The sequence below is a fragment of the Dermacentor andersoni genome, chromosome 9 (assembly GCF_023375885.2).
Source record: "Dermacentor andersoni chromosome 9, qqDerAnde1_hic_scaffold, whole genome shotgun sequence".
In the NCBI taxonomy this organism is placed as follows: Eukaryota; Metazoa; Arthropoda; class Arachnida; order Ixodida; family Ixodidae; genus Dermacentor; species Dermacentor andersoni.
The window spans coordinates 115,667,854-115,682,151 of NC_092822.1; the positions used below are offsets into that span (position 1 = coordinate 115,667,854).

Below are 14,298 nucleotides of genomic sequence, written 5' to 3' on the forward strand. Positions count from 1 at the left end.
TGTGTGTGTTTGTGACAGAGCGTGTACACTTCATTGTTTTGTCTGAAGTTGGTTCTCACTTACAAGTTCCAGAACTTGCAGCAGTGGACATACCTACACTGTGACAGTCATACATCACATCATCCTCACAAAACAGACAGCTAACAACTTCACCATTGTGAATTTTTTCCCGTGGATAATGTTTATTATTGATTTTTCAAGCAACTGCCAAGTTACATTGCACATTGAAATTTTCATTTAGCTGTGATGTTGATAACATCAACTCCAAGCTTCAGAAAAACATTGAAATGTATTCCTCTACTTTTCTGTCGCACCTCACCGCCATTCCTTTTTGCAGTAATAATCTATTCCATGATTAATTTATACCCAAGACTAGCTCAGAATGGAACCACCATCCTAGTGCCACTGCAAGCATTGAGATGCACTGTCATTCAAAGCTGCCATTATTGACCCCTCCTCCGACTAACCTGCGCTGCTATTCATTAACAAGTTATGTATTTGACACGTACAATAATGGGAAAACATACGGAAGGCGGGAGATCAAAATTCAAGACGGTGGGCAAAACGAGAACAAGGTAAAAGTGGGAGCCAACGTTTCGACAAGGGGACTTGTCTTTTTTACGACGACATATGGTTTGAAATATGTCGCCTTGAAAAAGGCAAGTCCACTTGTCACAACGCTGGCTCCTGCTTTTACCTTGTTCTCATTTTTCCCATCGGCACGTACAATAATGTTACTTAAAGCATTGTCATTCAAGGCCTCTGTTAATGACTACCTATTCGAATAAGCACACTGTTAATTATCATTTTTTTTTATTTTGCTTTCGTAGGTAATAGTGTCATTGTTTACATTACTGTGATTGTACAACCACAATGTGCCCACCTCCCTCTGCAATGTCCTTCGGGCCCTGAGGGTACTGCAATGAATGAATAAATAAATAAACTACAGGCAACAAGGCTGTGCTTGTGCCATCCACTACTACGGCTACCTCGCTCACTCAAACAAGCTTCGTGTCATTTAGGTTCCAACATTGCACTGAATGTGCATGTGCTTTTGGGAATTGATGTACTGGGTTTCCTTTATAGCTTTGTGTTAGTCAGGTGGATGACAATTTTCCTTTCTCCACTATAGGGGCTTCTGAAGGATTTACTAGCCCTATTCGGTGTCCCCCTGGTATGTGTTGTCGATTAATTTGGCCTTGCTCCACAATCTGCTAGCCTTCTGGTTAGCTCGTGGAAAGGCATTAGTCCTGAATTCTGTCCCTGGACAGGGACATATTTTTCTTCAGCTGCAATGCTTCCTACATAAGAAACCAGTTTTGGATTTCCTTTGTAGCTTCGTGGTACAGTCAGGAGGTGGATGACAATATTCCCTTTTATTAACCTCCCTCCACCTTGTGAGCATCCACAGAATTGACCTGCAGCACGTATTTTCAAGCTGCAAGCAAAGAAATATTTGTTTCGTTACAATTGACATAGTCTCGTGTCCTGTAGTTTTGGTTGCATTGAAGCAGTAGACTACTCATTGTAATAAAGCGTGGCTGACGGTCCTGCATATATTTCATTGTATTCAATAATTTCTTATATTCATAGTTGTTATATTTATGTTTAATTGTAGTCCTCTGTAGTGTCCCTTGAATATGTAGCTAATCTCCACAGCTCACCAGGAAGGGCACGATGTTCCAGACAAGCAGTGCGCTACCAGCAGTGGCGAGAACAACCTTGGTGCCCAAAGGGTCCATGCACAGCGCCACCACATCACCAAACGGATGCGGCCTTCGTGGTGTTGACCACGGCAGGCTCCAGAAGCGAGGCCGGGGGTCATGTAAGTGCCGCAGGTACAGGACCACATGCCCTGCAATGCAGTCACGCAATCATTATCGTCAAAAAAGATAATTAAATGAGCAAATTTTGACAATGCTGCTCGATTGACGGAGCTTTAACATCCTGAAGCAACACAGAGGCTATGGCAATCATTGTATGGAGTGTTCTTGAGTAATTTTCATTACCTGGAATGCTTTCAATTAATGTGTACCCAAAGTGCAGTACACGGGCATTCTTGCATTCCCCTCCTATCAGAATGTGGCCACCACAATTGGAAACCAGAGTTGCAGAGCCTAGCAAGTGGCAAGGAATATCTTGCAGCCCAGTAGACACGTATATTTTAGCACAAAAGTGCTAAAATCTACTGTGCAAATCATTCAATAATTATCATTTAAGCACAAACAATATACTGCATTTCCTCTCATAGTGGCATTAATGTACTGGCACTGTCTATGTTGAATGGACGTTTCAAAAATTGCACTTGCTATACCCTAGTTTTGCTGCTTCCAATATCTGTATCGTCCAGAAATGCGGCTCACATCAACATGCAGAAACATGTGTGTTGCAGTGCGCACTGTCCTAACTTATTCTCAACATATCTCTCGATCGCTGATGCAGTGTCCCATTTGCTATACGAAAGCTCTTGCTGTACATCAATAGAATCTCATAGATTATTCCTGTGAAAAATTTTGCATACAGCCTGTCATGGGCTGCTCTAGCTATTCACCATCACAGATGAACTGGTCAAGCAACATGCCCTTCTTGACAGTCCACAGCCAAAACACATTAGCTGTTCTTTTTCTTGAAATCAAACATGTTGTCCTCGACCGCTCACGTCTACAGCGAGTAGTCCCGGACAAGCCATTCTAAGTTGGAATTTCTTAGGAGTAACACCTAGCATCGCTTACCCTCTAGAGACAAAGCACCAAGGCCAGCGAGCAGCAGTGCTCAATTTGACAGGTGTCACCGTTTCAGTTAAGCATGTGGAAATCCTCGAACAAGGAATGAAGCATGGGACCATATATAAACCCCACTGCAAAGATAGCTAGAGCCAGATCTGTCACAAGGCAGGTTTAAAATGAGAAATGCAGATGTATATTCGAGTGTGTAGATATGCCAACATACTCCAGTGGCATTCCAAATGGTAAAGCATGCTGCTTCGAACCTACTAACTCACCCAGCTTTGTTTTTGCTTTGATTCATTGTGTTTATCCAAGCTGCAGTGCACCAGGACAGCTTTGTAAATCGAGTCCACTAAGTCGAGCATTGCTCCCAAGGCTCGTCAATTACTCCCACTTTGTACCAAATGCACTCATTGCATACAGGCTAGCTTCCCATGACTTATAACTTTACCTAACGCTCTAGTGCTGACACCTACACTATCCTCTGCTTGGCATCTGCGGTGTTATCCTAAAATATTCTAACAGTCTGCCTGCTACGTACATCACATGCTGCTTCTACTCCATCCACTTCTTCCTCTCACCATGAAGACCAGTTTGAAATAGTTGGTTTGTGAACAGAGTGAACAGTGCAGACGAGAGGACAAAAAAGAAGAAGAAGAAGATGATGATGATGGTGATGATGATGATGCACGTGTGTTGTGTCTGTGTTACATCTTCTGTTCTTGTCCCTGCCTCTGCCCTGTTCACCTTGTTATGAGGACCACCAAAAAGCCTTCAGGTCCCAATTCGTCCTGCCTGTCAAAAAATTCATTTTTTAAGTATGCATTTCATGCATCATCGGCACTTTTGGAAATACCTGCATACTATACAAAAATTTTTTATTAATATTTCTTATTACTTTTATTCCATTCATAAAGGTGGATGCCACATCTCTAAACTGAAAAATAGAGAAAAGTACCTGTTGCGAATATATTGTGCCTTATATAGGCACCGATAATTTTCTTGAATTGCTTGATATAAATCAAAAACAATAAAGGACCTCCTGCGTGGCCACATGATGGAGCTGCAAGCAGGCACCTAAACACGCCTCCTCCTGCCCCTCCTCTCTAATGCACTTCACCTGCAATAACTCATTTAGAGGCACATATCGTAGAAGTACAGTCAAACCTGCTTATAACGAACAGGATTGTGCAGTAAAAATTATTCAATATACAGCTAAAGGGAGTGACAGATGATTTTTAAAGGGACTGAGAATCAATTTTCCTGGTACTCATTTTTTTTTTTTTTTTACTGCACTGGAAAGCTTACCGGTCAGAGTGTTTAATCATGAAGTGCTAACACGGGAAACGCCATGGAACATTTTTTTATCAGAATTTTTCTATCTGCAGTGAGGATGTAATCGTACACTAGAAGCATGTTGGAAACAGTGATGGGTGAGTGCAATAGCGATTATATGCCGGCATTAGTGGGAGGCAGATGACAAGTGTGGCCGTGCCGTAACAAAGTGTAATTTTGTTTATCAAGTCGGTGTTCCTGTGATTATAGTTTTTCGAACTGTTAAATGATTTCTGCAATAATAGCTATGTGTTTCTGAGGTTTTCTGCCGAACTGCTTTGGTATTTAACCAGTCAGAACGAAACCAATTGGATTGAAAACAAAACAATGCCTTTACATATGTGATACGGAGTTCAGCGTGTTGGCGTAGCCATGCGTGCATTTTTTTATTTCCGAAGCACAGAATAATGCGCGAGTGTCTAATAATATACCAACAGCAATCTTAAGCAACAATTATGATGTACTTAAGAACAGTCAACTTACGTACAGTAATCTCATAGAATACATCCGAAGTACCAAGATTTCACCGCCAGGTTTTGCCACTTACCAGTTTTTGAGACTTTATTTGCCAATTTGAAATTATAATGCTTACTTAAATCGATAACAGCATGCTGGATTCTATAGCTATAAATCATGGTCATTTCGTTTCCATCAACGTCTCACAACACAATTTGGTCAGTTACCAGTCCCTTTAAGGACCTAGTTTTTTATAGCGCAATGCAAAGCTCACCCTTGGTAGTGTTTACATCTGCAGCGATTACTTCCATAAGCGCGTAGATATTTAGTAAGCAGAATTTTTCGATCTGAGCAGCCTCTAACAAGTAAGAGTCCTTCCTCCGCAACACTGGGAAATGAGAGTGATGTCAATAGCCCGCCTCACAAATTGTGAAAGCTGCCCAACGTTTTGCTTTCACAGGAGTGAGGGTAAGTGTGGTTAACCATCTACATTTTGACTTTTTCAACCACATTTGAAAGTAAGAAGCAGGCGAAATAAGTTTGCGTTGGTGTACAGACATCTCTTGTATTTGTACCGCATTTTTCCTGAAGTACACGTTTACGTCATGGGTGGCTGGCCCCCACTGTCATTGTTCTGTCAATAGATGAGCCAAGCCAACTGACCGAAAACGAAGGCAACACTACTTTTCTGCTCACTACAAACGAAGGCTTATCTGCACATTGTAAGTCAGGAAAAACTTATAATAATAAAAAGCATACTGCATTTGAAACTAACAAAAAGACCAGGAACCACACACGCCAGTAAATCACGTCGTGGACCTCTTATGCAGCTTCATGTTTCTTCATGGCGCCAAAAGATTTTTCGTGACTTTTAATGATGAATTAAAAATATAAATCCATGCTTAATGAGAAAAACATGGCTCATTTTAGCCACTTCGATAGGGAATCATTCCATCAGCGAAGTTACCTTGATTCATGTACTGAGTGGGTTGTCTGTCCCTTTAAACCTCAATACAGTAGAACCTCACTCACACGTTTTGCAAAAAGACGTGAAATACTTAGCAACCGGGAAAACGTACGACCTGATGTAACTAAAAAATTTGACAGATTCAGCTATTGTTGACATCTACGTAATGTGAAGCATTGCATGGATCATTGCGGCACGAGCCGCTGACACATGTCGAACCGGTGGTACTCCGACGGCCCGTGACACATTTAGGTGTTTTAAGAGGGCGACGAGAAACCGAAACAAAAGCTGGTTCGCGACGCCGGATGCCACCAAAGCGAAACGTGATGCCCACACCGCGCCACCTGCAGCAGGGAATGGCGACGAGCTTGGATCACCGCCTACTAAAAGCATGCAGTACGCGTCCAATGGCACTATGCACCAAGCGCTGTAAAACAAATGGGTGGAGATGCTTATCGCAATAGATTTGGCAGTGATAGCTGTGAATACAGCGTGCGAGTACGACCCGGACGGAGATTTGCTGGCACCGGAATATGAGACTGTGTGCGCCTTGTGCCTTGTTCACGTGGGATCTAGTGGCCGGAAGACGTATACGATCGCAGTCTGCTGCAAGGAACAGAGTCCCGTTTCAGTTATCGCCTATTAAAAGCTTGCGCTACGCTTCTGACAGCCCCACACGCTGTGAAACAGGCGAACAGGCATATGATTGGTGGTGACAGCAGTAAATGACGCGTGCGACGAGCCCGGATATTTGTTGGTGCCGAAGCGAGAAACTGAGTGCGTGCCGGCATATTCCGCCGGAGCAGGCAGCTATATACGGCTCTCGATCGTGCGCGCCTCGGGGATTTTCTTATTTCCATGGTATCTAGTGGCCGGAAACATATTATACGATCGCAGTTTCGCGATGTACTAAACGTTGCTGCCGAAAAATCGTGTTTTCCGGAAACAATCGTGTCTTCTGGGAACGTATGAACTGGTCAAAACAGAGTAACTCTATTGGGTCATTTTTAATGTTCTCAGTTGCAAACGTTGGTTCCGGGAAAATGCACGTAACGGGAACGTATCAACGAGGTTCTACTGTATAACAAAGTCAGTAAAATCTGCACTTCCTTATATTGAAATTCGACCTTTATGCAATTAAGTACAGCTGTCGACAGATTTTTCCTACACAATAAAGTCCGCAAGAGGTTCTGAACTATTTGGCAATCAGAAAAAAGATGAACTTGAATGAGAAAAAGATGTTCACTTTGCTCAATTTGAGTCGGCTGCACAAGATGCGGTTTCATGTTGCGTATATCTTCACATCGGCGGTACAAAGCGAAGCCTGCAATGTGTCTACTCCATACCCACAGCTGATATATGATCGCCTGCAAGGGGACGATGCCGTCATAAAAAGCGCAGGAAGAAGGGATGTGGATACTGCATCTGCCTCTCACTTTAGTGCATCTCCAGAACTCGAGATTACATCTAGACAGCATCCAGAAAGACAGCGCACGTGAAGCCACAGCCATCTTGGCTCGCCAAAGCTATAGCCCCTGCCACAGCTTACCTCCAAGATAAAGCATGTGAGCTGCGTTTTCGTTAGGCAACACTGACAGCCATGTACAGCCACAGCTGGGCTAGAGGAGGAGACGTGTGGTCACCTGCCACCCACTCCCACCCCAGCCCTTTGCTCGTGCGAGAAGACAGCACGTATTACGCCACTAGTGTTCTCGGCTCACCCTCCCATACTTTCGCTCACAACCACAGCAAAGAGTGTGTGATAGGGCCTTATTGCATATGTATTTTCTATGGAACACGATAGCAAGAAGGTCCTTCTACTACGCTGCCCCGCTTTGGCGGTTGCTCTGTGTCCCAGTGCGGCATTATTCGATTCGGCGAAGCACCGATCAACAGGCGCTGAAAGGTCGTGGAAACAGGGACTGACGAGCAAACGGTTATTGCCGGCCACTCGGGCAAGCGGACGAAAGAAGTCAAAGGCAGGTTTAGAGATTATTGCCTTTTGTCATCGGCGCGACCATGACGCCCCAACAGCTTTTTGTAGGAACCTCTGTATATTCTCTGTCCCGAACATTGAGAAGCTTACTAAAAAGACGGGGGTGCGAATACTCCGAAATATGTGCTGTGTCTGTGCAATCCTGTGTACACAAAGTGCTGACAGTGTATGTGATGCCTCTGTGCAATTCCGTGTCCATGAATTTCTGACAGTGTATGTGTGCCGACAGCGCCGTATGGCCAGTCGCTGTCGTTTCTCCTGTGTTTGTGAACGAACAATACAGGCCCACCACGAACTCAAAGGTGTGCGTGTGTGGTGCAATACGAGTGCACGACTTCTAAATGCAGGAGGTAATCACCCGTTCCCTGGCCCCTAATTAAAAGAGGCGCGGCCAACACTTTGAAAAGAGCCGGGATCCAATTGGGTGAACTTGATTGGATCACCACCAATATCTGCCATTCCCAAACACAGGGAACTAGGGAAATAAGAAGTTATTTAAATGCAGGTATTAGACCGAGCTAAGCAGTCTAGAAGCTGAACCTACAACCTGCTGAAAAGTGTCAAGGAGCTAGTGCCGTCCAGTATCACCTGGGCCGCCTAGCTGCGTCTGAACTGCGAGTTACTAGTTTGCGTGAGAGACGACAAACAAACGTCTGCAACGAAGCTCACGGTAGTACCCCTAAAGTTAGCTCAACCTGCTCGAGGGAACACGTCAGACCTAGACTCCCGGGAAACCCAGCCCAGCGATCGCATCCACCGCAACGAGATCGGCTTGCCAGCGTTCTTTAGGGAAGCTCTGCCGTTGACTCCATGCTTTATGGACTTACTGCAGCTGCCCGGCCATGCGTATGTCATCATTTGCTTTCTTTTGAACTCTGTTTAGTTGACCACCATTAAGTGTGTTTTGTGTACTGTTAATTTCTATAATTACTGTTAACTATTTGTTGTATTTCTCTTGTATTCATCATTGATCTAGATTAAGTGCATGAGTGCTAGTGTTCTTGTGTTTCTTTTAATGTTTGTGTCATTGTCAGTTGATAATTTTTTTTTTCTGTCCTCCCGACTATGACTCCTTCGCTATGTTCGCTTGAGTACAAAACAACCAACCGGCTTGTATACCCCGTCGACGACTTCATGCCGACGGCAAATAGGTGACAAGCTGTGATACTCTCTACATCATGTGGTGTGTGATTTGAGATACGCGTCTCCAAGCAGCCGCATGTAATTGCGGCAGTTTACATTTATTTCCTCAGGATTTTTTCGTGGCTTCAGATAAATTTTGTTATACTGAAACCATGTATAAACACACTTCGTTATATTGAGGTTCAAAATGCATGGTGTTCTACGGATAAGTTATAAACATTTTTTATCTGCACACCTACATTGTGATAACCCTGCTTAATCATCTCATGTATATCTCCTCCCTACCACTTTCTTTTTTCTTTTTACATGTGCCGCAATGCCCGAAGTTTCTTCTGGGATTCTTTCACTTTTCTTTTTTATTCCATTTCAATATTTTTTATGTTTACATTTTGCCGCTAATATTGTATAAAATGCTGTCTTTTTTTTTTCAAATCAGTTATTTTTGTTTTAGTTTCATTCTGTTATATTTTATTTCACATTTACAAGTTGTTGCTAATACTGTATAAGGCTGCATGTTTAATTCTGTTCTTTCCTTTGTTTATATATTGCCAACCAATCCCCCCCACAATGCTTCGGCGATTGAGGGTATCAAAAATAAAATTAAGTAAAATGGGTCCCTGAAACGGTTTGGACAAATTCTGTAGACAACGTAGGGTACAGCTACAGTAAATCATCAGCACCACAATTTAAGTGAAGTGCCTCATATTAGAAGAGCTACGGTCGATTACAAGTTACCTTTCTCCCTAGCCATGCTTTTTCTCCTCAACTCGTTCGCCAAGTGATTGGGGCTAAGCTCTGCCTTCACTGGCTCTGCGTCATGATGTGACATCGTGTTGTCTAGTTCTGGCTGTCATGAAGGCAGTGCATGAAGCCTCTCTAACCTTTAAGCTAGCCGCCTAGCTGCCGATCCTCCATGAGAGCTGTCTAAGCAGCGTGCGTTGTGAGCATTCTGTCACAGCACCAAGCGTGTCCGATATTCCGGTAACCACAGGCAAGCTGGGAGTTTTGGCGGAGGCGTAAACTAGAGCCCCTCCATACTACTACTGCTGTGATGACGGGGCTTTAGTGTAAACCAGCCAAACATAGAGCACTACTATAGCAGTAACCAAGTGTATAATATTTAAAAATTTTAAAAGCATGTGCTCACGATTACACTCTTGCCGAAAATTTACAAAATCGGTGAATTAGTTAAAACAGACGTTTGGTCGAGTTGGTAAGACATATTTGAAACATAACAAATGACACGGCAGCGCTCGTCCGTGTCATTTCTCCCTGCTTTTCCTCATGAAAACTGCGCTGTTCTGTTTCAAATACGGTGAATTAGAATGCACTTGGTGACTGCTATATCAGCTCTGTGTTTGGCCGAGCTCTGTGCCACCAGGTGGATGCATGTGCAGGCCGTTCTTGTTTGTGCCTCCGCTCTTCTGGTAAAATGCCCAGTCTGCTCCCGCTTGTACTTACCTGAATACCGGACACACCAAAACTATTATGCTAGTAATCCGCCGGCATGAAGTCACGGCCACAAACGCATAGATTCTGGCCGATCGGATACTGACAGTCGGATGCGCTGCAGCCACTCCGCTCATCTGCTGCCATGCAAAGCGACGCGACATCGCAACTTGACGTATCGGCGATCGCTAGATTTACAGCCCACAACATAACAAGGGCAATCCATGGTGCTTGTGAAAACAAGACTGGAGACCAATACATGTATTCTACAGAGCAGGTTGCATCAACACAGGGAATGTTGTAACACAAGCAGACAACGTGCTATGTGCCGGAAGTGCTTGAGTATAGTAATAAATTGACGTTGTGTATTCCCTTTCTGTTACTGTTTTTTATAAAAACAAGTTAACCAAGATTCCAACCAATACGAGCACCATTTGTTCACCATAAGGTTGGAAAATTACAGATGATACGACCTGGGTAGCCAATCAAATAGCTCACCCAACAAACATCAGATGGACGACACACATCACTTGGTGTGGGGCGACTGAAAACTCAGGGGAGCCACGCTTCTGCAATCGGTAGCAATGTACATTTTTAAAACCTTATTATAAACTATATGCATTACGCAGAGCACTTAAATGCCACTTAATGATTAGAAGGACCTACCCTAACGACTCAGTATATCTGTACAAAATCAGTTCAGGGTCCCTTTAAATACTTTGTTATATTGAGAATTTCGTTATACTGAAGTTTGTTATAACGAGGTTTAGCTGTATCAGGTAATTGCATATACCCAAATTAACTTGTACAAGTGTTGACGATGATGGCAGGCACACCTCGGATGGTCACACACCTCGTTTTCCTTGTTGCCGATGTGCTCAAACAATCCCATGTGTGTATTACCAAGCAAGGACAACCATCAACACTTGTCATGCTTTATCCAGTAGGGAATAGAAGCCAAAAAAGAATTCATTAGAACAGATTGGTGGGCTAGTTGGTACTGCATAACTTGAAACAAAGCACAAAAAAACACGAGGACAACAGAAGGGAACGAAGAAACAGAAATTCGTTAATTGAAAACACAACGGCACATAGTGGGCAGTAATTTTTTTGCCCGTGCTTTCGAGTGTTGCTCAAGATCACTACGAATGGCGATCTCGAGACACGAGAATTTGTAGAACTGCTTCAGCTGACTTCCCTCGATGACCACATTCTACCAGTGCATCACATCAAACACAAAAGTGTGTACCGAAGCATCATGTGAGGCAGCTTCTCACCTAGGCTGGGATAACATAAAACTATTCCAACCTGCTTTTATTCCAAGTCTGCCACAACCACTTCATGACATGGGTGCGGTGCCCACCAAAATGGGCTGGGCCCAAGCCATTTCACTTATCACAGAGAGCTAATGGCAAAATAAAAACAGGTTGGAATAGTTTTACATTATTCTGGCCCTGGTCACACAGATCCTGAATTCTATACATTCAGTGTCCAGAGGGAGTTATGTACATGAGTATCAATCAGTAAGTTTTACCCGTTTGGTATAAAGAATAATTCACTTTATCCAAGTTTGTTATATTCGGGTACAACTGTAGTGTGCTTAAATTTATACAGTGCATTTTAAAAGGTGTTTTTTTTTTTTATTATTATTCTCGTGTAACATTAGCATGCACAGAACGAGAAGAACGGGGGTTAACCAAAAGGCCCTTGGTGTCTTTGTTGTCTTTTTATGATTAGCATGCACAGTTGTAGATGCACAACCCGAAAAGAAGAAATATATATATATATATATATATATATATATATATATATATATATATATATATATATATATATATATATATATATGTAGCATAAAACTCAAAGTGCATACTTCAAATCATGCATGTGGTCTGGCTGAGAAGCACACAGAGGATGCATAGCATAACTGCTGAGGCACAGATAAATGCTGTCAGTTCACTAAGTCATAATTCAGAAAGCATAGTACAAGAAAGAAAAAAGGCAGTAATAATAATAACAATAAAAACATTTTAAAAAAGTTAGTGATGTGCACAGAGATATAAAGTAATGTGTCGCTAAACTGCATATTTTGCATTAATTTATTGCCATCTGTAATATTGTGTTTTGATTCCTGGCCATGCGAATATAAAACCTACCTTGAACTTTTCTGTCAAATGAAATTAATGCTAGGAATGATAGCAAGTACAAGATATGATGATTAAACCAAGCAAAATGTTATTTCGTGAGATGCGCATATTGCATGTAGATTTGCAATAGCTAGAAACATTCACCATGAATACAGCATCATAAACAATGACCACATATTCAACTAACTATAATTTTCTTCGCTAACTTTCTGACTTAGATGTATTTCCTAAATGCTTCTACTGACCCAATATATTTATGGAGGGTGATTGTTGCAGTATATTGTCAGTAACCTTAAACTGAACCCCATAATATACATATATTTGAAATCTAGCCATCTCGTGATGGAATTTGATAAAGTTAATTGTCTCGAGTTGAAATGGTTTGCACTAACGGCACATCCTCGACAGGTAAAGTCTGAGCACTTCGCCAGCGCGACAGTTGTCGTGCAAGACAGTAACTGCAGCCTTTGAGCGCAAGAGCAGGCGAGCTCCAATCGCGATAATAAAAGCCAGATTTATCGCTACTGTATGCCGAGCCTCACTGGATTAACACAGCTTTACAGCAGCATTTAACTAATTTTACAACAGCCAGTCTTACTTTAATTAATATGGCCAGCCGGATGTGTCACATGCATTTTGGGCGTGTGGCCGGATGCAAGAACAATGAATGACTACATCGCACGCGCACTCTAGTTTGTCTCTGTTTACTTTCGCTTTGTCCTCGTCGCAATATGCGCTCGACTTTATGGCGATTTCATGTACATTTCTGTGCCTGCGCCGCTTTTGTATTGTCTCTCCATTGTCTTCTAGTTAACTGCGATGTAACGCAGTTCACAACTGCGCGCTGTGTTTGTTTGCATAATTTTATTTGTATTATGCATAATTTTATTTGTATTATATGCATAGTTCAGCAGATGCAGTTTTGTTATGTATGTTTCTTTAATATTTGTGTCAATTTTCCTTTTCGTCAGCAGCCCCTTAAAGACTTATGCTAGCCTCTGGCTACGAGTTAAACTAATTGTCACGCTCTCCTGGTGTACATACAAGCATACACACAATAAAAATTAATACCGATCGAATGATCATGCATGATCATGAGTGCATGATCCCTGCATCATACGGCACGTTTAGCTATAAGTGAAAACGCAGTTAAACCAGCGTGTCGTTAAAAAGAAAAAACGTTAATTTTTCACCGCTGAACAACCCTCCAAGCTATTTTCACGTAGACCGTGCGCATTTATCTACATGCGCTACACCGACATTCAGCGGTGTAGCTAGTAGATTGAAAACTAGAAGCATCGGCACCCACTTTATCTCTCCCATGGTGCAGAGCTAGAAACAGTCACCGATACTTGTTCCTTACCACTGCTGCAGACAAGGACCAAGATCTGCCAGTCGGCGTTCTCGGCAAACGTTGATAAAACCACCGACGCCCGAACACCGTCATGACGGCGAGCTGACGGCAGGGACAGCAGTCGCGTCGTTTCGAACAACTGGAACATCTCCGTGAAGTTGTTTTTCACGAGTTTACTTAGCGTGTCGGCATTGTTCTACGCGCCGCATTCGTCACTAGAAGATGTGTCAAATTCATTCTATCTGCCTGCCATGACTTAGCGGGAAAGCCGACTTCAGAGGTGCAAACGGAAGCTAAAGCTGCGCGCATCTACTGCTCAAGATCTTAATGGTGACCTAGGAAGAAAATTTAGGCGGTGCTAAATTGTCGGGAGTCGCTACACTATTTCAGCCGAAAGTGTAGCGTATTTTTCTCAGACAACATTATCTCGTTTGGGAAATAGACGGTATTTGAAGGGACGGGTTGAAAGAGCGAAACGCACGCCACACGCACACAGCAACAACAAAAACTGGCCGTGGCGTGACAGCGTTGCTCGCTCGAACTAGCGCTCTACGGCCAAAGTTAACGCGCAGCTCCTGCCCAACCGCGCTTCGTGTTTGGATAAATAAATGTACGAGTTATGTGTAACTGCATGCACTTAACAGAAAAATAATCAGCGACAATACGTACAGCGCTTTAGCCATAGAATAATGGACCAACTTTAGCGCTGTTTGCTACGTAATTTT

General features: G+C 42.9%; 1 protein-coding gene across 1 annotated transcript in view; it reads right to left on the reverse strand.

Annotated features, from left to right (window-relative positions):
- Nucleotides 1–14,125, reverse strand: part of LOC126529620 (uncharacterized) — a 190,136-nt gene extending 176,011 nt beyond the window's left edge. The window contains exons 1-2 of the mRNA XM_050177139.2: nt 13,583–14,125; nt 1,665–1,855 (exon numbers count right to left, since the gene is read on the reverse strand). Of these exons, the coding sequence (XP_050033096.1) occupies nt 1,665–1,855; nt 13,583–13,721 (330 nt within the window). The 5' untranslated portion in view covers nt 13,722–14,125. The remainder of the gene's footprint in view (nt 1–1,664; nt 1,856–13,582) is intronic.
- Between the last annotated feature and the right edge of the window lie 173 nt (nt 14,126–14,298).